Consider the following 23907-nt stretch of genomic DNA (forward strand, 5'->3'; position numbering starts at 1 on the left):
TCGAGGGTCAATCGCACTTCACAGATTAGTGATTCATTCCATCTCAAAGGAGTCCTGATGCATTTGAAGTCTTAATTCATATTGACATTTCAATTTTGAATTTTGAAAAATTCAGCAATCCAAAGCAAACTCCCTGAAAACAAAGCAATTAAAAGAGGGGATTAAAGGTTTGTTTAGATATGGGTTCCAATTAAAATCATATACGGTTTAAAAACCCTGTTGTTGCATTTCTCCATTTTTGCATTCCCTGCATCTTACTGTCAAGGCAAGAACAAGCTCTTTCATCTTCTTTTAGCTTGTTGTCAGAAACATATTTGATTAATACCATATTCTGTCGTTTTACAAGCATTGCACTATAACTGCTATGTCTGGTAGTCCAATGCTGTTATCATACTGTAGTAGTTCAGCCATCCACAGAGATCAGGGAAGAAAGGAGGAGGTTTATAATGGATGCTGAATTTACAGAGTGAAGGTGGCAGTACACTTACAAAACAAGGACATACAGATGAGATTGCTGCACACTCCTGTTAGATAATGTAGTCATCAATGTTGCCTGGTCCTAGGAATATACACAAAGGATAATGGTCTCCATATTTAGTGAGATATTCAGCAATATTACGCTCTGAGAACCCATTAAAATCCCTAATAATAATTAATTATTAAACCAATAATAATTAGTTATTAAACAAATAACTGCTAAGGAGGGTTTAGAATCTGTAGCAGTGCTGTCTATGTGCACATCAAAGAATCTTGCCTTGTGAGTATTCTGAGTCTATTTTAAAAAGGTTTCCATTCAGTGTTGATATTGAAACATCAAAGAATACTTTAGACTGAAAATACAGACACAAGTTCTCAATTTAATTAAATGATCAGGGGAGTGTCTTTACTACTCTATGTCAGACTAGCATTAGAAGTCCATTCTTATTTCCATTCTTCTTTCCATTGCTTTTGTGACTGCAGACTGTACATGAAGTATTATAGATCAAACATGGAGGATTTCTATTAATAACAGATACATGCTTGAGCAAGGATGCACCACAAGAGGTGATAAATGATGAAAGTTACTAGCCCTGCATTATTAATACAACAATAAACTGCTCTCTGTTGTACTTCAGTCAATAATGCACAGACTCTTCCACACAGAGAGAGATGCACTGTGGTGTTTCCTGTAAGTGTTCTGTCTCCAGGCAGTCCAGGCTTTTATTGTCATCATCATTTCAGGATGAAAAAAATTAGTAGGAAGTTTATGATCCTGTGGTTAATTATATCACCAGGACAATAAACTTGTGTTTATAAAAAATAACAAAAATAAGATGTCATGGAAGGGTTTTGGATTTTGAAGTATTGTTTTGTTTAATTATTTCAGACATTTTCCTCTCAGGTCATTAAACCCAGCAACAACTTTTTGCTTCTTATTTCAACTTGATTCATTTATTTTTGTTCTTCACTCCTGATTTTTAAAATTATTTTATCTGCTATTATACAGACATCCACAATGATTTTTTTTTACTTTTAGCATTGTGCTATAATTTGGCAGTTAGCACGAAGTAAAACAGAAAATATAATGATAGCTATGAAAGAATTCTCTAGTTCTCTAGTCCCAATTTTTACATTTGCACCCTAACATGCATTCCTTCAGTTGTCTTGTTTTTTAATAAATCTTGTTTTAGAATGCCACGGGAAAGATTGAAGAGTTTTTCTTGTTTGGAGCATTCCTGGAAGCAACTATGATAGACAGAAAGATTGGAGACAAACCAATTAGCTTTGAAGTAACAATAGGTAAGGACTTGAGTAAACATTGAGTCTATTAATCTACTTCAGACGTGTATTGCACAGTTATAGTAATAACACAACAGTAACACATTATAGTTGTATTATTGGACTACTTTAAGAAACGTATAACTAGATCATTCTCTAGATTGAAAGGTTAGTTTAGAAATAAATCTTTTTTTAAAGTCAATAGCAGAGAGAAATTGATTCAAATCACCATTGCATTTCCAAGCAAATGAAAAATGTTAATATGATTGAAATCTCCAAACTCTTGAAAAGGAAAAACTAGAATGATTCCAAGATTTACTTCAAACCTAGGACAACAGATGCAATGGAGTGACATGATTGAAAATGTAGTTGTAACATTTTGACATTATATGCAGCATACAGGCCCCATTAAATGGTGATGGGGCTTTCCCTACTAAATTATTGTTGTATGCGCCATTCATTAGGCAATTATGGAAACCAGTTAGATGGTGTGAACAAGCCGACCATGAGGAAGAAGAAAAAGGACAGTGGTGAGAGTGATGAGGAAGAGTCAGAGCTTATTCAGAATTCCAGTGAGGACGAGACAGAGGATGATGGGGACTTGGTATCCGTCTCCTCTACTCCACCCATGAAGCCTGTTGTCACTGACAGGTCAGTGCAGTATACATTGTTTAACTTTTGCTTTTCTCGTTGGTCCTCAAAAGGAAACAATCTAAAAAACTGTAATGGATTCTGATCTTGTGGATTCTTTGAAAAATTGAGGTGCTGCTTTTAATCATTTTATACTGAGAACTTTTTCACATTAATACAGTAATGGTGTACTTTTCTGAACACCGTTTTAAGAATGAAACCCACACCTATGTGCTTTTAGGACAACAAGAACAGACATCAAAAGTCACTGGGTTTTGTGGGCAAAAGTCTCGAAAGTAATTTTCTACATTAAAAGAACCTCAAACATGCATCATTATTTCTCATACCTGGTAACTGAAGTACTTAAACATGAGGAACCATTAATTACTTGCAATCATTGATTCAGCTTCTGCTTAACTGCATTTCATATACAGCTGTAACTTGCTGATTATTTAAAAAGAGTCTTTAATTGTTTGTTGTATTGATTTCAGGAATTATTTCCATTTACCCTATTTTGAGAAGAAGCCTTGTATCTATATTAAGAGTTGGTGGCAAGACCAAAGAAGAAGACTCTACAATGCCAACATAATGGATAAAATTGCAGATAAATTGGTTGGTATTACTCCATACACTGAATTCTCAGGGTTTTGTCAAATTGATTTTATATGTGACAAAGCATGAGGAGAAAATACCTTATTGTATCACAAAGGGCAATTAAAAAGAAAAATTGTGATGGTCAGCATTTAATAAAAAAAAGTGGTCTTATTGCTTTCAAATTTCTATTGTATGCCATTTTTCAAACACATTGATTTTACATTGTTGTCACAGGAGGAGGGCCTAAATGACGTCCATGAAATTATAAAAACAGAGAAGACATATCCAGAGCGTCGACTTCGAGGAGTCTTGGAGGAATTAAGCAGTGGGTGCAGGTAAGACACCAGAGATAAATCAGACAGCTGCTGAGAGTAGTTGAGATAATATTTCCTATAAAATATCCAGACCCTTAATTCGAAAGTTTAACAGTTTTGCTTTTTTGTTGTTTTTATCCATTAACACTTTAGCACCAGGCTACAACACGTCTTGAAATATAAAATGTTTTTGTCTTGCTACGTTTCATCTGATTTCTTTCTAAACAAGCATGAACAAAGCATAAATAGAGAAAGTACCCTCATGATAGGAATTTGAGATTATCATGATTTTTCTTTGGCTGTAATGTGTCCTATGCAGGGTTGCTTTCATAGTAATAGGACAAAGTGTGTGTGTGTTCAGCATTACACACCAAATTGTAGAAGCCCCCTGTTTCTCTTTCTGTCATAAAGAGTCCTTTGTTCACTGTCTCATGCATCCCTTTGGGCTTGTTCTGTAAAAACTGAGCCATGAAAATTAAATTCTGAAAGCTCTGTGCAAGATAGAAGCTGATGCTCTGAAGTCTCACCAGTAATAATGTTGTTACAGTACATATTTTTATGGAAATAGGTGCAAATTTCACAGTGAAAGAATAGCTCAGTCCTCCATGCAACATAGAGCCTTTATTTAATGTACAAAATGGTAACATACCACCAAAATAGTAAATCTATTCAGTAAAGAGCTAGATCACTTAGTTATTAGATAAAGTGGGGCACAGGCATTAAGCAAATTATGATTTCTTAATCACTAAATTATGTAGGCGATGAGTTCATTCTTCGATATTCAGATTAGCTGCTCTCCTTGATTTTGTGACAAGGGAATGTTTGCAGAACTGGCAGTTGGTTGAAGGCACAGCTCCAGGGGCAGTGTTCTTTGAAATCACTGGCTTTGGCAATGAAGTCTTACTACTTTGATGCATATTCACTTTTAGAAATTTCCTGCCTGAATAATTTAAAATGAGTCCTACTCTTTCAGATGTAAATAAAACTTTCATTTCTTTAATCAAATGGCTGCAGTGTAAACTGATGCATGAAATATCTGCTTCCACTTTTGTTTTGTAATTCCTTTATTCTACTCTAGCATTACAAAACTGATCAGAAACTGAAGAACTCTAGCCTACTTGTTTCCAAGGGCTTATTTGTGACCCAGTCCATGTGGACAGTAACCACTTTTCGGAACATAATTATGAAACTGAGGGGGAGTTTGTATTGAGGGGAAAAACACCTTAATATGCACTTGCCTACTGGCAAAAACCTATTCTTTCAAGTAAGCTAAAAAACAACTCTGATAAAAAAAAACATTATACTTTACAATAACAAAAGATTTTACTTTTCTTTACTTTGTTTCCTGGTGTCTTTTTTTCACATATACAACCCTTTGTTAACCCTTTTAATTTTCCTCTATATTGTTATATTGTTCCCATATACAGGTACATCAATATCAGTAAATTATATGCTGCTCAGCAATAGACTGTGTTCTGATGTGTTCTGCTGTTACTCAATGTATAGTCATGACAGGACATATGACTATAATGAGAAATAGAGAAATACAGTACCTTGACTTCCTATTCACCTAAAGACTACAACCAACCCCTTGTGAACACTGTGTAGCTAAAACATAAAGGAACAGTTTTAAAATATTTTAGTCTGTTCATGAATAGTTTAATGAGTCTGCTGTGATTCTCAAACCCTTCAATCTATCAGTCAGTGACCTTTAACACTCTGGCATGTTTAAAAAAGAAAGGACATCAGGTCATGGGGACCATGAATAACTGAACACAGACGAAGTGGTTCTTGCATTTTCACAAATCTTTGTTGGGGAAGTGTGGCCCATCGTTAATTACAGTTGATTAGTTGTAGTATTTTGTTATGCATGATTTCATTCTTACATTATAAATACAGTCAGGAAGTCTATAAATGGCACAGTGTCTCTTCTCTTTGGGGAAGATCATGTGACTTACCAAAAGTAAGGTCTATGGTTGCCTCTGATACATAAACCAATAGAGCACTCTTTTTCTTTTTAAGTACCTGTTTGCAAGAATTATTTCTAGAGTTTATTGGTGGCTCTTGGCTTTGTCTTTCAGTCGCTTCGTGACACTCGCAAACAAAGACCAGAACCAGGCTGGGCGAACAAAACTGGATAGAGAGAGGCTCAAGTCCTGCATGAGGGAGCTGGTATGTCAGAGAATTTGATGTCCAGGAAACAAGCGAACTGAGATCCCAAACACAGAGTATTCTTTTTCTGGGTTGTATTAATTCAAAATGAAAATGTATTCAGTACATTTGTTTTGTATAAGGGAGCACTGGATTTTATCCACTCTGTTGTTAGTGTTTCTCACTCCAGCAGTCTCCATTGCATTATTACACATCTGCTTGACCTTGTTCATGGAGCAATAATGCAGCTGGAATCTGCAGTAATTACTTGGAAGATCATTATAGGTGGATGTAAGATTTCCAGAAAACAAAGGAGAATACAAATTTGAAAGTCACTCAAATTTATTTCAAAAGGTTGAAATGCTGTTTGACCTTAATTGATCTGACAAAGACTAAAATTCTATTTACTGTATTTGACATTATCTAGAAATCTAGCAATAATAAATTGCTTTTAAGTAAGCAGTTACTGTATGTCTGTTATGTCTGTCTATTATTTTCCAAATAATAAAATAACGGTATATGTATTCAGATTATTTAATTAATATGTCTCATAATGTTACTTTTAAGCAAAATCCTTTCTGTTAAATATGTTGTACTTCTCTTGCTTCCTACGTTTAGGAAAATATGGGTCAGCAGGCAAAGACTATCCGATCCCAAGTGAAGAAGAACACTGTCAAAGACAAGCTAAAATTGGTGCAGAACTTCCTGCAGAAGTTAAGATTCCTAGCAGATGAGGTAAAGTTGAATCAGCCTATACCTACAGTAGATGCAAAAAGACTTATAGAGTGATGAAAAAGTAAGTACACCGCTTTAAGATTTTATGGTTTAGGATATTTAGGCATATTTGACCTTCACCTAGTCCTTACCAGGTCCTTAAATGAGATATACTGTAGTAAACCCATTTAACAAATGACACACAAACGCTCTACTTTGTAATTATTTATTGATAAGAAAATACACCAGTATTTACTGTAATATCTTTGTGTGAAAAAGTAAGTGCACTTCGATTCAGTCAGTTGTGACACCCCTTTTAGCAGCAACAACTTGAATTAAACATTTCCTGTAAAAGTTGATGAGTCTCTCACTTTGTCTGGGAGGAATTCTGGTCTGTTCTTCCTTACAAATATGCTCCAGTTCTGTAATATTTGAGGACTTCTGGCAATCCTTCCATGTGTTACCACAATGAGAAAGGCCTTTAGATACCTGGATATAACCTTTAGGTTCCTTGAGACTTCTAAACAGAGTTGTACGGTCAGATCATGGAGAGAATTTGATAGGACAGACACTCCTGGGAAAATTGGCAATTGTCTTGAGTTTTTTCCATTTGTTGATTATCTTTCTGACTTCGGAATAATGGACTTCATATCGTTTAGAAATGGCTTTGTAACTCTTCCCCGACTGATAAGCAGCAACATTTGTTTCTGTAACACTGTGACAGATGTTGTTTTACCTGAGCATGATGTGTAACCACAAACCTGAGTGCTTAAGACCACACTAACAATGTTTCTGATTTCATATACAGGTAAAAACACTTCCAGGTGGTCTACTATACATTTGCACATGTTTTGGTGCTCCTGGTCCTGCACACCTTCTTAAATGAGATGGTAGAACTAAGGGTGCACTTACCTTTTCACATTAGGATATTGAATGCTGGATGATTTTTTTTAAAGAAATAAGTGGGTTTTTCTGCATTATTTGTTAAGTGAGGTTAGTTTGTTTTTCTACTCTTAGGACTTCGTGAATACTAGGTGAATGTCACATACAGTAGGTCAAAATGTGTTAAACCATACAATCTTAAGGAGGTGTTCCTTAGTTTTTCACCACACTGTAGGTGTTTGGGCTTTCTGCTTGGCCAGCTGGTAAAGGTGATCACTCTGAATGTAAATTGATCTTTCTTGTCCAGACATAGCAGGTTCCAGTCTGGGTCCTGTCACTATCTGACAGTGACCAAGATTCCCAAGTGCAAGCATAACTGGGGAAGAGTTGGAGTTTGTCAGGTTCTCTCTGCTTCTAGCAAAAGAGCAACCTGGACCTGCAGGTTTTCCAGTAAAGAATGTGCCTTTTCTCTAAACAAGGGTTAATCTAATCAATGCTCAACTCAGCATGTCAAATGGTCAAAGGTGTAGTGGGTCAGCAGGTGGAAGGAGCCTGCCTATGCTTTCTCATTTTCCCCTTCTCAGTTCAGAACTTAATTATTTTAGCTAAGATCTAAAATAAAAATAATCGCTTTAGTTGATTTAATTGCCATTCCAGAGAGCACTTTTATTGTTTATGACTCAGTAAGGTTATTGTTTTCATACAACAGAGTACCGTGTGTAAAATAAACTTTTTATTTTTAAGCCTCAACACAGCATTCCAGATGTCTTCATCTGGATGATGAGTAACAATAAGCGTATTGCATATGCACGGATTCCCTCCAAAGACATCCTGTACTCTATTGTTGATGAAGAGAGTGGGAGAGACTGTGGAAAAGTCAAAACTGTCTTCTTAAAGGTATTGTTTTTGGGCTTCTGTTTACGTTTTGCCCACATGCATTTCATAAACTTTGTGTCTGGCATCTAGAAAGAGCAATTTTCTGTACCTGGCACAGAAAGAGCAATTATATTCAGCCTCTGCAGCACAGCTGATTGTATTGTTCCTTTCCTCCGTGCTGTACTGGTTAGAGTTTACTCACTTTATCTTTCTGCCATTAACAGCTTCCTGGGAAGAAAGGATTTGGTCCTGCTGGCTGGACAGTGCAAGCCAAAATGGAGATGTACCTTTGGCTGGGTCTCAACAAACAGCGGAAGGATTTCCTGAGTGGCCTTCCCAATGGATTTGAGGAGAACAAGACAGTGAAAGGCCCTGGACTGCAGTCCTTCCCTCCCATCAGCCTCACCTACACCAGTGAGTGTGTTGATGCTCTGCACTGTGTGTTGTATCGTGACCTGAAGTGAGGTGTTGTTACAGAGAATTGCCTGATAAAGAATAGATCCCCGCCGACCCCTCACACTTTTCTGACTAGTGTCACTCCCTCCCTTGCTGCCCACTTACCTATGATTGCAATGGAATTATGATTGCAAACTAATCTGAGCTCAGCTCATAAAGACAGCATGACTTAATAAATATACTATAGGAAAGAAAATCAAAAAAAGGTTGAAATGAAGAGGTAGAGGGAAAAGTTGAGTGGATGTGTGCAGGAGAGAGACAGTCCTGCTTGTCATTTCATCGCCGTGTTGACATTTTCCCACAGTGAAACAGGTGTTCCAGCTGAGAGTTCACATGTACCAGGCGCGCAGCCTGTTTGCAGCAGACAGCAGTGGCCTGTCTGACCCCTTCGGAAGAGTCTTCTTCTCTACACACAGTCAGTGCACTGAGGTAAGGAGAAACCCTGTGTCCATGTCTTTGTTAACTCTTAAAGAACCACCAAGCTGATGTTGAACAAGAAGGTCTGTGTCATATTTAATGGCTGACAGAATCAGATAAACCTCTGTTGGCACAGAGTGATTCTACTTGATGATTTTACTTTACTTTTCATGTAATGTGCTATTGAAATTTTAACCCAAAAACATTTTTGTAACACATGCAGAGAATGTGCCTACTATGGTTTAACCTGTTCACACCAGGAGTGAAAATGTGCCTAAATAAAGTACATGTAATGAAGAACGTCAAGTATACCCCAGGGAATGTTTTTCTGTCGCCTTTTTGGATACAGAGTTCCCATTATCATGACTGTTCTTATTCCTCAAACAGGTCTTGAATGAGACTTTGTGTCCTACCTGGGATCAGCTGCTGGTGTTTGATAATGTAGAGCTGTATGGTGAGGCCAGCGAATTGAGGGATGATCCTCCCATCATTGTCATTGAGATCTATGACCAGGACACTGTGGTGCGTACTTCATATAATGGGTTTACTTTAGAATACATGTATTTTGATTAAAAGAACAATGGTTCATATGCAAAAATATAATAAAATAGGAGTCTGTTATTATTTTCATATAAGGTCTTCTCAATAATTAATAAACCATATACTCTCCACAAACATTGGTTTAACAGATTTAGAATGTTTTTTACTGTATTGGAGGAATGCTCAATTGATTTTCAAACAAATATTTGTCACAACAGTACCATACTTTCAATGAGATCTCTCGTCCAGACCTAAGCCCTGCTGTTGTCCTCGCCTGGATCAGCAGGCAGGGAGGAAGAGGGTTTGGTTTGCCTTATTGTGCCATGGTGACCCCTAGTGGTTCTACTGGTTAACTGGTTAAATTTTTTAAGTGGCAAAATTATCATCACTTTTAATTTTTCTTTTCGCTTTTCATTTTGTTGCTTTGAGGCTTCGTTAACATGACCAGTCAACCTTGGCTGAGCACATTTCCCTTTCTGGCATTGAACTGCAGTTAAAAAAACATGAGATTGAAATCTGAAATGACACCAACTGTGAATTAAAAAACAAAAGTGGTCCCATCATCACAGAACACTTCAATGTGTTTGTGTAGCCCCAAAGTTTAAAGTAAACTTAAGGTTAGCTTGGTGTCAGTTAGATTGGTTAAAACATTCCATTTTAAAAACTAATTACAAAGTTAGATTCAAAAACATTTTAAGGAACCCCAGTCCTCTCATGTACAGTCTTACCAAAAATGTAACCTAATTTTTCTCTCGTTCTGCTTCAGACTTTGAAGTTTATGTATTATACATGTGATCAAATATTTATTCTTATGGTTTTTTGTTTGGGGGCTCAGGGACTCTTCACAGCTGTGCTTGTATTTTAGCTTTACACTTTCATAATGATGTGATGGAAATAAATATTCAGTCACTTCTTACGTACCAATTTCAAAATGTTTTAAATTAGCTTTAAGTTCTCTGAATATGTCCTACTGTATATTAGATTGTACAGGATTTTCTTCACTTCCTACCATTCATCCAGTTGACTTACACATCTATACAGCTGAGACTACAGGGCCCTTCTTTCTGAAATGGTAACTGAAGCAGTCATGTCAGCCTTCAGAACAATTGAATTATTCTATTGGGCAGTTTTCTGTTGTGTTGCCATCTGCACCCAAACCCTGGAACACTGCGAAACATCGGGCTTTCACATGCCTGTCAGAAAGCTGGCACTTTTTAACACTGTGACTTAATAAGACATTATGAAGTTCAGAAGTCACTGTTCATTGTCTGAATTGTTAAACAAAAATAAGTTGATTCCTTCATGGTATAACTGTGGCATTTTTATAAACAATCTCAGCTACAGAGTTTCTTTAGAGAATGAATAAATGTCATATTCCCTTTTTAGAAGGCAGATGCTGTAGGTATCGCCATCCTATTCTATCTCATTTGGTAACTTGGATTGTGGAATATTTGCCCTCCAGAAATACCAAATGAATGTGAGCATTGAAGCCAGACGGTGTAAAATGTACCCAGGATTATGGTGCCAGATGATACACATGGTGTTTCTGATTTGCAAGCTATTAATTAAAGCATATATTGTATATCAGATGTTAATGCCATTGTTTTGTTGTTTGGCTGAGCTGAGTCAAACTTGAAAATGTTTTAATGTTTGTTCTATTGTCTGATTGCATATTTATTCTTATTTAAATTCACACTAATTCTGGATGTCCTTGGGCTAAGTAGAGTGTGAACTCTCTTTAAGCTGGAAGTAGTGCAGTCACGCTCAAAGGCGCTTTCAATAGAGTAGACCATGTGCTTCAAGGCATGCAACAGATGTGATATGTCACATAATTCCATTTTTCAGGATTTGGGTGCCTTTCCTAAAAGTGCTCAGAAGTCTTTCTATATAGATGTACATTCTAAAAGTGAACATGCAATACAGAGATCAGACAGTATCAGTAATGTGCCTATGAAGAAATATCAATTGAAGTCACACGTTGTGGAAGGCTTTTTGAAAGTCACAGACACAGGAAAAACTGGAAAGATCATATGAAATGAGAAGATAAACCCAGAGCCATAGATCAGAGTTTGTTTCCATCTTATGGCTAGACCTGAGTGACCTTATAGTCATAGTGGAAATTGACACTTGACACTTTAAAATAGCTCGCCTTTAAACATGCATTAATCATTTAGCCATTTGTTATAGTGTAATTTAATACTTTTTTCCCAAATGAAAACAATAACACTAAAATAAATAAATTTCTGTTGTTACATTTAAAATGTATATTTAATATATTTAACCGCATTTGTTCCCCTGAACATAGAACTATAAAATGCTCAACAACACAGAAAGAGATTAATAAGCCAGATGTTTACAAAGACATTTACAGTAGCCGTTGTCTTGTCAGACCACAGTCCCTGGCATCACTAAAATGAGCTGACAGACAGATACTATTAAACTGAGCACAGCAGCTGTATCACTGAGTGTCGGTATCCCAGGCTGATGAGCAGGACCGTCATGACTGTCGTGAGAAAGTTAGTGCTTGATATGAACACTCACTAGACAGCCAATACCTTGTTAAAGAGAAATACTTAATTGCTCTAATAATTTGCAAGACTCCCCAGTAAAAGCTCAATGATGATTCATTTTGACAATGTTAGGTTAGGTGAATGCTTCATTCAGAGAAGTGTAATCCTTTAAATGTCACTAGCAAATACCTAGAGGTGAAATATATTGACTTTGAAGCGAACTGAATGATTCTGGATACAGTCATATAGTCATGACAAAGTCATAAGATCATATCACTGTTGCATCCCTTCTGCTGCTGTTGTTTTGCTGATGTGTTAGATAGTAGAGCAGTGACTCTCCATAACCACTTGACTGCATGAGTGGCAGAAGCATGTGGTTTACACCAAGCAGCACTGGGTCAGTTTGTAAACAATTTCTTTCAAACCCTCCAATTGGTTTGTGTTCAATTCTGCAGCTTTAGGGCAAGAAGTAACCTAACAACCAGAAGCTGAATAGAAAGTAACAAGTAGTTAAATAGAGGATTTAAGTTAAAGAAATTAATACAACTTAAAAGATGAGTAAAATGAAAACACTGTAAAAGTATAAACTTGTTAACTCTATAGGAAATGGCTATTTCCTTTGGTAAGATTTCCCCAGTTTCTAACAAGTAATCAAGTACTGTGTATGCCCATTTGTGATGAACAGATGGTGTATGATATTGTGGTATCATGTAGGGGGCTATGATTATGTAATTATGTATGTAGTGCAAAAATGGAATAGTTATGCAATAATGGTGATTAAATAAGATTACATTTCAGCTCTTTGATGTTTTTGATTTCCTACTGATACATTAGTCATTTTGTGTCAGTCCTTTTTATATGATCTCTATTTTGTAGGACAAAACGTAACCTTTTAGCTTTATGAATATGTAGAAAGGAATATGTAATGACAAGGAACTCCCGACAACGACAATTAGATATAATTACAAATCTGCTTAAAGTAAAGATAATGGCTTATCCATGTGATGGGTAAGCTACTTCAATGTTTTTTTCTTGGCTGCTCATAAGTAGTATACTTTGAGTTGCTGCAATCAAGATTTTGATGGTAAATGTGAATTTAAGACTGTTTAAATGACAAGTGTGATTACTATTCACAGACACTAAGCTGTCAAAGTTTTTGTGATGGTAGAAAACTAATTGAAGCCTGGAATAACTTATTGCTTATAAAATACGCATTGAAAATCCTAATTGTATCTAAGAAGTCTTTTGCACAGAAATGTATAGTCTGTTAATGAGTTAACTTAGAAAAAGGAATGTACTTAGAACTTGGCTTGAACTTGTACAACCCCTAAAGTTGTAGAATAAAAAAAAAAGATTAAGGAGGTTTTAATGCTTTTCTATTTCTCAAAAATGTGAATCCATTGATGTGCTCAAGCTGCCCTAAAGCTCTTGCAGTAAAGTGGTTATCAACTTAATGTCTATGTGTTTTTAAAGTAGTCAGTATCTTTTTGTTTTTGACATTGTTTTTTAAAGCATGCCTTTTTATGTATATTATTTTTCACAATTGTTCAACAATAACCTTGTTTTACTACACAACTTTTGTTTTTACTACAGAATAATGTTAACTACAAAGAATTCTGAAGGTTGGGAATAACACCAATTATTTTACCAATGTTATAAGGAATTTAAAACAAAATTCCTGCTAATCATTAAAAATATATATGTATCTTGCTTTCATAAGATAAAATTTAACTAATATCCCAATTTGTATCAGCAGTTTTCAGTTGTATTACTATTTTTTATAAATAGTATTTAAAAATGTTTTACAGCTATTTACCAACTAATCTTTGAAATAAAACAACAGTGTACAAATCATCACTTGCCAATTGCATATCCTACGGCTCATAATACTGTATGTGCCTAAAGGCCTGCTAAGTGAGCCATAATAGAAGGTATAAATTATTAAAAATACAGCACTATGGACACCATAGTAATGGACTAGTGCAGTTAATTGCATCGTCCTTTTTTTGTAATTAAATTCTGCATAAAAAATTCTGAATAAAACTAATGTCATCTATACAGTATCTACTTCATGCTCCCACATTTTTGTACATGTAGTGCAACGTTTTACTTTTTTCCTTTTTGTTTGCTTGGATGTTTCTGGTTGGGCTCCTGACCTTTTGAAAATGGTGGTTTGACTGTGAACTTGTTTTACTTTGCTATTTTAGGGCAAAGCTGAATTCATAGGTAGGACTTTTGCCAAGCCAATGACAAAAATGTCCGACGAGCACTACGGTCCTCCACGCTTCCCCCCTCAACTGGAGTACTACCAGATTTACCGTGGAAACTTCACTGCAGGGGACCTGCTCGCAGCCTTCGAGCTCCTGCAGGTGCGTAGGTCTGGACTGAGAACGCCGGAGCCGCGTTAGAGTGCCCTACTCTGAGGCCTGTACAGATACAGTTACAAAACTGTAAAAGCATGCGCATTGGGGATTTATTTTTTATATTAGCATACATCTTCTTAGGCCTTCTCTTTGCCTGATAGAGAAAACAAGTACTACCTGAATAACCAGGGATGAACAGTCTCTAACAGACAGACATTTGCTGTCTTTTTAAATCTTGGACATGCTTAAATATCTCCTAAAATACAATGCAAAACACAACACAGAGTGCTCACATGGATATGTCTCACAAATCCACCTTGTTATTCATTACAATGCACTATTATTACATATATATATAACCATATGGTATAACCATTACATTCTTTTCAGAATTAAAATTAAATTTATAAATGTATAAAGTAAATTCATGACAGAAGGAGAATGAAGCAGAGCACAAAGAATTAGCAAGAAACAAGACTTGTGTTTAATTTAAAATTCAGTTTAAGGCTACTTTGTCCTACTTTGCAATTTAATCAAGAAAAGTAAGGGTATCATTAGGTTTTAGTTTCTATGCTCTTTCAGTCCAGATCTAACTCACATTAAGAATCCTAGTACAAATGAATTTTTACAATCAATAAACATAAACATATAGTCTTTATTATTTTGATATTTTTATGGTGATGCAGTACAGTATGTGGAGCTAATGGCTAAAAATTCAGAGCATGAGCATGAGTGACTTTCAGAATATCACGTATAACAGCTACATAGTTTGTTATTAATGATTGATTGCCTGAAAGAATGGTTACATGCATCCTGTAAGCTAAATACATGATCCTCTCTACATGCTGGTTTAACTGTTGTGTTCTCTGCTGCTGACAGAAACAGGACAGGCTCGTCTTTCTCTGCTCCTCGTCTCCAGTTTCTCTGAATCAGCCTGCTTTCCTCAGAGGTTTTCTTCTGCTGTGACTCTCTGTCTTGTTTTCCTGTGTCCCCATTTGCTCATCCTATCATCTTCCAAGGTTCCTTATGACGAAGAGGAGATTAGAAGAGCTTTACTGGCTGTCAATGATTTTGCTGTGCCTCAGATTAAGGTGCTTTACATCTCACCCATCTCTTGGTCACTTCTCACTTTGCTGCTCTCCTGTCATTCTAACTGTCATCTGGCTATGTAGGCTGATCCATCTGCAAAAACAGGAGCTTCTGTCTTTCCGAAGAGCTACTGTAAAAACTGTAAAAAGATTTGCATATTAAATGTCCTTTGCTTGGGATTTGTAAGACTTTACTAAGCAGCTGTTTAATTATCAGAAAGAACCAGAAAAGTATATACTCATGTTCTATGAAATTCTTGTCATATGTGCTTTGCTTTTCATTGTGGTAATTGGCAGGTTAATGCTATATCCTACGTGATTTGTGGGTTAAGAGTTGGTTTTTGGGCAGCACAGTGGAGCAGTGATTAACATTGCTGCCTTGCAGTGTTGGGGCCTTGGGTTCAATTCTACCTCTATTCTACGCAATCTACGTGGAGTTTGTATGTTCTCCACATGTTCAAGTAGGTTTCCTACAGGTGCTTCAGTGTCCTCCCACAGTCCAAAGAAGTACTGGTATGTTAATTGGCTTCTGGGAAAATTGGCCCTGGTGTGAGTGTGTGCGTGTTTGTGTCTGTGTGTGCCCTGCGGTGGACTGGCGTCCCATCCAGGGTGTATCCTGCCTTACTCCTGTTGCTTACCAGGATGGGCTTTGGCAACCCTGCTACCTGCAATACAGATTGGATAAAGAAGGTAGAAAAAAAGATGTGTGGATGTGGGTTTCCACAGTTAATGATAGTTATAAAATTATTTGAAAATATTAAATTTTCTGGATGGCACAGTGGTGTGGAAGTTAGCATTGCTGCCTCGCAACGCTTGGCCTGTGATACCCCGTGATGGACTGGCATCCCAGCCAGGGTGTATCCTGCCTTATGCCCTTGGACTGCTGAGTTATGCTCCTGTTCAGTACTCGACTGAGGGTGGATGGATGAATGTTAAAAAAGGCTGCCAGTTTTCTCAATCTATAACTTGGTTCACGGAAAGCTGATGTTGATTGTTATTTATTTACTAATAAAATATATATATATGATTCAGAAATCCCCTACATTAGCCCATGACAAGAAATGCAAAAGTAACTTGGATATGTCATATGAAACATTTCAGATTTTATTTGCATCTAATTTCACATAATGTATATAACTGTATATACTGTATATGCTTGTGCAGGTATACTGTATGTTATTTAATTCAAAAGATATGTAGAGGCATAGAGAATTGTACAGTTCTTATAAACACATTCTATTTTTTTTAATTGTTTTGTTTTACCATTACTCCCATTGTAATAAAGAGCTATTAGCTTCTTAAACAACAAACTTTTGATTAACTTTTGACTATTTTATTAAGTCCAGTAAGTGAGTCACACACAAAGAGTTGTTTAGACCTTTTAGGTACTGCAAATTCCAAAATTCCAAAATTGTAGCTCTACAGTACTGACACATGTTCTATGAACTTCACCTCTAGGATATATGGCTGAAGTGGTAGCTAGATTCTGGATCATCAGTTGACAAAGTTGAATGACATACGAAAGGCCCATGTAAAGACACTAAAATAAGTAGACACTAAATAAGTAGGTTACAATATAGTCATTGCTAGTTGTATAAACAGTATTTAGAATTCTACATGATATGGCCCACATGGAAAAAAACACATATTGAAAGCATATTGTTTGGCAATTAATTTAGATACTGTGTGTCAGTTTTAAAATGCCCTTGACAAGAAATCTAATTGACAGCTTCAGTATTATTTATTGAGGTATCATGATTTAAGGTAATTGATACTAATAAAACCACATATAATAGCTTAAGACATAGCTATATTTTTATCAGCCAAGACAAAAAAGGTGAATGCTTTCCATAGTGAGTTTAAATCAAAGGGAATCTGTATCTTTCTAACTAGAAAGTGCATATCATGCTAACTGAAAGATTTTATATGTATCATCTGTTATTACTATTTTTAATTACACCAATAGTTTGAATGGAAAATTGATTTATGGGACTCTGTTTTCCCTTGAACTTGAATTCTGTACCTGTATTAACTGACACAGAGAGATTCTCAGGGGCATTGTGGATAATTCATTTTATAATTTTCCCAGATTGGCCCAGCTGGGAAAGCCGACCTGCCTCCCATCGAGGGCCCAACAGATTCCGATCGAGGTCCCATCATGCCTGTTCCCTTAGGCATCCGACCTGTCTTGAGCAAATACAGGATTGAGGTGAGAAGAGCATCATTCACTAGTGTCATGTGAGCCATGACTTCCTGTCACATGTTCTGGCTGTCATAAAGAGAACAGCTCTCTCACATTTCTGTTCACTTTCTGTAGCTTTCATTGCCAGCAGACTCCAAATTCAAATTTTACTTTAAGGCTTTCTGCTTCTTTGTGCTTTCCCAAACTGCATGTTCAAATGTGCATGCAAAGAATTGATTACAGTAGCCTTCTTCTCAGTGTTTTTTCCTCTCAGTGATTTTTCAAACCAGCTTATGTCTCTTGAGTGTGTCTAGTTGGATTTTCCTGATTCTGTATTCAGAGACAAATGAGGTACTTCATATGTTGGCCTTTTAACAAAAATAAAACAGCATCAGAAACACTTGTATATCTAGTTTGATAATATTTCACTTTACACAGCATTTAACAGAATTCTTATTATAAAAAACTGCTACATTCTTTAGTTAGCACACCTAAATTGCCATGCTCCTACTCTTTGTAACTTCTAATGTTTATGCAACAGATGCAGTGTTAATATTATTATAATAATTAGTATAATAGATGATTTGGTATAATCAGGCTGAGCAGACTAGATAAGTTTGTCTTCTACAGACCATGATCTTCTCTGTGGAAGTGGGTGGCAATGAACACTATGCTCTGCCAGTTATCAATACTCAGTTTTGGCAAGTGTGGTTTAAGATATTAATATTTCAGTTGGAGAGTTGGGGAAATTTAAGAAACCTTTCAGAGAATGAGATCATATAGCTTAGTACTCAGTTCAACCTCTCAGACCTCTTGCTGCCTTACAAAAAACTTCTCTCTGCCACCAGGTGTTGTTCTGGGGCCTGAGAGACCTGAAGAGGGTGAACTTGGCCCAGGTGGACAGACCCCGAGTTGATATTGAGTGTGCAGGGAAAGGAGTCCAGTCAGCACTCATTCAAAACTACAAGAAAAACCCCAATTTCAGCACTCTTGTCAAGTGGTTTGAAGTTGTGAGTATCTTTAAAGTTCCTGAGATCAAGTATAATTTTTATTTTAATTAATGAAATTCATTAGTATTTGTATTCAGAATGTTTTAGAGATTTAACTATAAATAGACTTTCCAGCTTTACTTTTATAAAAAAAATCTGCTTCCACTGAATTCTAGACAAGATTCTTTGCTGTCATTTCTATACTGCACAGAAAACAATAGCTATTATTGACGTCAAGCCTACTGTTTTCCTTTCAACGGACTAAAGGCAATTTAGTAAGTCTTTTGCTATCTTTGTCACACAACAAAGAAAGCCTGATACCTCATTTTCAAGTAAAATGTCAAAAACATTAGATGCTAATGACTTCTAACTCCCTGTAATAGCTTCTGAGTATTGAAATTCCAGACAGAAACTGTATAATTGCTTTGCATTTGTTAATTCAGACATCTTGTTTTCCTCATCAATAATTATCTGCCCAAAGGATCTACCAGAAAACGAGCTGCTCCATCCCCCCCTGAACATCCGAGTTGTGGATTGCAGAGCCTTTGGACGCTACACCCTGGTGGGATCTCATGCAGTCACTTCTCTCCGCAAATTCATTTACAGGGCCCCAGACAAGAATGCCAACAACTGGGCCACAGCAGGTACATGGCTGGAACGGCACTGCCTGGGGCCATGTCCCCACACACAGCAGTGTCTTGAGCCAGGACTTACAGTAGTGCTTCTCGGGACAGCCACACCTGCTGGTTTTCCTTCTTCATGAGATCTCAGTTACTGTACTCTACATACCTGAAATCTCCTTTTACATAATAATAGGAATGTAATTTTTTTCAGCTCCGAAGCATGATTGACATTGCCCTTTAATAAGTTTCACACATACCTTTCAATCTTCATTTTTTCAGTAGGACAAAAAAAAGAAAAGTTCCAAATAAAGCTTCAGTTAATCTAATAACCCGACTGGAATGACAACCAGCAGGTATGTGTAGTAGGTCTTCACATCCAGGGCTGGAAACACCTGCTTTAGGATATTGCCACTTTGGCTTTTCTGAACTACAGTAAGAAAATGATTAATTAATTAATTTTGAACTGACCAGAATTGCATATTTAATCCATATTCACTCACAACTAAGGTTCCATACTTTTGGTGTTGATTTTTTAACCAACAGTGCTGGATAATTAATTAGCAGGTATATGTTTTTTTCACTGAGCCAATTTTGGGAAAAGTATTCATTGCCCTCTGAGCCTAGAATGTTTTTATATTACTTATAATTACTTTACAATTGCACTTTTGACTGTTGTATACTATAAAAATCTCAACTTTGTTGAAACCAATGGCTGTTGGAAGGTCTCACTGAAATACTGGTGAAAATAAACACATAACTATATCTGAATAACACATTAATACATTACACGTAGGACTGAATTGAGAAACTCTGGAACCAAGATTAAACAGGCTGTAGGATAATGTCACCATCGCCTGTTTTTTTACTTAAGGAACTGATCAAGTAAAACAGAATTTTGGGTGTTTAGGTTTTACTGAGAAGGGGGTAAGTTGAAAGGAACATTTTGTGATAAAAAATAAACATTTAAAGCATGGAACCCTACTTGCAATTAAGCTGTGTTTATTTTTCACAATAGACACAGTGATTCACGGGAAGAATGACACTGTTTTGCCAGATAAACAAAACTGTATATTAGACTTTTCCACTGTTCCATCATACTGTATACTATCAAGCTGTTTTTCTTTTTTGCTGTGTACATTTGCTTTCAGATAGTATAAAGAATTAAGATAACACTTCTTTTTCCTCTGACATCTTACTCCTACTTACTCCATTCTCTCCATTCTTTTCCTCCTCCTGGCCTACTCTCCTGTTCTCATGTTCTGCCTGTCCCTGGCCACGTACTTCTGTCCTCCAGCTAAACTGATGAATGGCTACATGGCTCTGACAAATGGGAGCCCCTACTCTCGCCCCACAGGTGAAATAATAGTCAACATGGAGCCAGAGCCCCCCGTCAAGAAGATGGAAACTGTGGTCAAGCTGGATGCTGTAAGTGACCTGGGCTTCTCTTTGTGATCATGATGGGTGACAGAAGAAACTCTTACATTGTATTTCAACTTACACAGCTGCCTTTATCGCAGTTTTGGCAGACTCTAATCTTTATATACTTAGCTTATTTTGTAAACATGAAGTGTTTGAAGTTGAAGTGAGCTTGACTAGCTTTGATCTGGCCAAGTAAAAGCTGCACAGGGACTGGCTCAGCAATGTCTTGCTGTCCTTAACCCAGCAGCTAGTTAAAATTCTGTAGATTTGGTACGCATGATGAGAGAACCAGCTGAGGAGTCTACATGTCACTGATAGTCCCTTCTTCACTCATCCCTGCTGTCCATTACACCACAGGGGTAAGGATGGAATTGGACATTCCAACTGAGACTTTATGCTTTAGAACAAAATGTTCTAATTGTGTTGTCTTCATTCATTGATGAATGTATTTAGTAATATAACGTCTGTTTCTCAAAACAGCTCATTTTAATGTCTCCACAACAGATTCTATTCTACTACCTTAAGACTGGAAAATGAAAGTAATTCATAAAACTTCTTAGTGATTCATAAAACCTCTTAGTTATTCCTAAGGATTGAGGTTTCAGTCATCAATAGCAAATGTATATTATGATCCAGAGGCATTTCCTTTTTGTCTGTTTTGTGTAAATCACATTCAAAAAAGACAAGTATGAACTGCCATTAAATGTTTGTTTGTACATATAGTATAAGTACTTTTGAGTGGTTGTTGTCTTGTTTGCATTTGTTTATTTTTATTTGGCAGCAGTGATTGCACCTTTAATTTTGTTTTGTCTTTGTGTAACCCCCCCCTCAGACTTCTGATGCTGTTGTTAAAGTTGATGTGGTAAGTCTCACAGTTAAGATAATTAGTGTAAGGCACCCAATGGCTTTGCGTTTGGAGGCACATTACTAACTTTACACTTTTTTAAAGTCTGTGTTCACATACAGCTTTTGAAATCTTTCCTACTTAACTCATTATTAATCATAGTATGAGGTCATCAAATACCCAAAGACTTTTGCATGAATAGTAAATTGTGATAATGCCAAGCTGAGAGTTTTGTTTGCCACTAGGTAAGTTCATGTATTGAGGACAGCAGAAAACGTTGTAATGCTTCAACATTTTGTGGTTTTCATCCTAGAGTGAAGAAGAGAAGGAGAAGAAGAAAAAGAAAAAGAAAGGAGAAGAAATTGAGGAGGAAGAACCCGATGAAAGCATGCTGGACTGGTGGTCAAAATATTTTGCCTCCATTGAAACCCTGAAAGAAGTGAGTTTTATGGTTCATTGAACACCAATATTCCTTATTCACACAAATTGAAAGTCTGTGCTAGTAGTCTACAACATGGTGCTGTTGGGCACTGCTGGACAATATTGGTAATAGTTCTGGATTCTAATTCATGAAAGCAGGAACCTATTACATATTCGTATGTTTTCCAGCAACTAAGGGCACAGGAGGCAGCAGCTGCAGAAGCTGAGGAAAAGGAAGACATGGAGATAGCAGCAGAAAGCACAGGTAAAATGAAAGAACTGTTACACAACCCAGGAAAAGTGACAGAGTGTCATTGTGTTTGTGTCAATATTCAGTTAGTTTAAATTTCTCCTCTTAAAATGAAGTGTAATTTCTGTCTTAGTACTACTCAATAAGATTTTCCATTATTTCTGCTTGGCTTGGTGCTCACCATCTTGATTAAATGTTCAATGTGGGACCAATATTGTGAAAGAAAAGAGCACTTGGATATGATATAAAAGAGGAATTTACATGAATTGCATTTATACTTAAACAGCATTTCCTGAAGCATTCAGAGAGACGTTTTATTTATGAGTCCGGAGCCTTAACCAATTCTCCCTAAAAATGAAAGAATTATTCCCTTATCTGTTGTTATCTGTATGAGTTTGTAAACTGTAAACCGCAAACTGCACAAATATAACTAATTTTCTAGAAATACATTAAAATGCATTATACCATTCTTTATGCATTTTTTGCTTTGTGTCTCTTAATCCTCTGTGCCACTAGTCTGAATCTTGCCTTTTATCTGGGTCTCTGTTGCCTTGCTGAGCCTCAAATCCCACCGTGTGCTACCAAGTGCCTGGGATATTGATACATTTAAACCCTCTTGAAGTGCAAAATTTCTTCATTATTATACATTACATTGTTAGTTCATTCAGAAATTAGATCTGGCATTTTGTGGTCTTCTCAACTAAACTAGTTAAATCTACTAAATTCAGTCTATGGAAGTTCATAACACATTCATCACTAAAAAGAGTTGGAGGAACTGCCAGGCCCAGAAGGATGACTTGTGATCAGAAATAAGAACACGAGATGAGGCCATTCAGACCATGTAGCCTGTTAAGATTTTCAGTTTATGACTGTACCAAGAGTGTCATTTCTTGAAAGGAGGCAGAATCCCACAACCATTTCTGTAAAGAAGAGCCTCCTATTCTCAGACTTAAATCAATTTTAGAGTCGTGTAATTTCTGCAATAAACAAGTATATAATGTACATGTAGTTAAGGTGGGTAGCTGTGTCAGCTTGCGTAGGCTGCAAAGGAACAAGTAATAGGTTTATTCCATGCTGAAAAGAGAAGAAAGAAAACACAACGTTTCGGAGAAGGCCGAAGAAGGCTTCTTCTCTTTTCAGCATGGAATAAACCTATTACTTGTTCCTATAATGTACGTGTATGTTTGCTTCCTTATTCTATCATATCTTTTATAAATGTCAGAGAAGTTCAGTTTTTTATTAACTAAGCTAAGCTGAAAATGTCCCAGTGGGTGATATCACAGGGCATGTTGTGTTGCTTATCTGAACTGGGATTACATAAAAGCACAAAATCAGAATCTTGTGAAATGCGCTGGAGTTGACTGGCTTCATCCAACAAACCTCACACCAGCTGAGCAATGAGACCCCATGAAAATAAAATCCATTGTGTGGAGCACAGTCCTTTCCACGAGTGAATAGTCTGATAACATCTGCTAATTACATACATGTATAGCTATATAGCTACTGAGAAATAAAAGGCTCAGTGTTGATTCAGAAGAGGAGAAATCTGTCTTTAGTACGAATTGCTCATCCAATAACTATTTATACACCAGCCAAAAAAGCCATTAATTCAACGTGTCTAAAAGATTTGAACTGAAAGTCAGGTAAAGATTGCTCCTGCTCTGAGATCAACATTTAGTTATAGTAGCAGTGGCTATATGTGTTATCTGAAGGTTATCTGAATAATGCAAGCAAAAACACCACTTTACTGTATGAAATGAACAGTTTAAGGGGTCTGTTTATGATGTTTGAAACAAAATTGCAAAATTATTATTGCTGATATGATTTACAGTAATGATTTACAGTCTGCATGTCAGCTGCATCCACTTCAAGCTAGTACAGAGTGTG

At 36.5% G+C, this 23907-nt stretch overlaps 1 protein-coding gene across 9 annotated transcripts in view; it reads left to right on the top strand.

Moving 5' to 3' along the window:
* Window positions 1-23907, top strand: part of otofa (otoferlin a) — a 170033-nt gene that overhangs the window by 116711 nt on the left and 29415 nt on the right. For 4 of the 9 annotated variants that reach the window (XM_015347815.2, XM_015347822.2, XM_015347769.2 and 1 more), the window contains 19 exons: window positions 1671-1779; window positions 2223-2409; window positions 2880-3000; window positions 3217-3317; window positions 5378-5468; window positions 6066-6182; window positions 7788-7940; window positions 8144-8333; window positions 8680-8804; window positions 9180-9314; window positions 14050-14211; window positions 15225-15296; window positions 17383-17502; window positions 18324-18485; window positions 18946-19108; window positions 20382-20512; window positions 21339-21368; window positions 21664-21789; window positions 21960-22035. In XM_015347815.2, the coding sequence (XP_015203301.1) occupies window positions 1671-1779; window positions 2223-2409; window positions 2880-3000; window positions 3217-3317; window positions 5378-5468; window positions 6066-6182; window positions 7788-7940; window positions 8144-8333; window positions 8680-8804; window positions 9180-9314; window positions 14050-14211; window positions 15225-15296; window positions 17383-17502; window positions 18324-18485; window positions 18946-19108; window positions 20382-20512; window positions 21339-21368; window positions 21664-21789; window positions 21960-22035 (2371 nt within the window). The remainder of the gene's footprint in view (window positions 1-1670; window positions 1780-2222; window positions 2410-2879; window positions 3001-3216; window positions 3318-5377; window positions 5469-6065; window positions 6183-7787; window positions 7941-8143; window positions 8334-8679; window positions 8805-9179; window positions 9315-14049; window positions 14212-15224; window positions 15297-17382; window positions 17503-18323; window positions 18486-18945; window positions 19109-20381; window positions 20513-21338; window positions 21369-21663; window positions 21790-21959; window positions 22036-23907) is intronic. The other 5 variants (XM_015347780.2, XM_015347796.2, XM_015347842.2 and 2 more) reach the window with 2 other exon arrangements.

Source organism: Lepisosteus oculatus, chromosome 2, assembly GCF_040954835.1.
Source record: "Lepisosteus oculatus isolate fLepOcu1 chromosome 2, fLepOcu1.hap2, whole genome shotgun sequence".
NCBI lineage: Eukaryota > Metazoa > Chordata > Actinopteri > Semionotiformes > Lepisosteidae > Lepisosteus > Lepisosteus oculatus.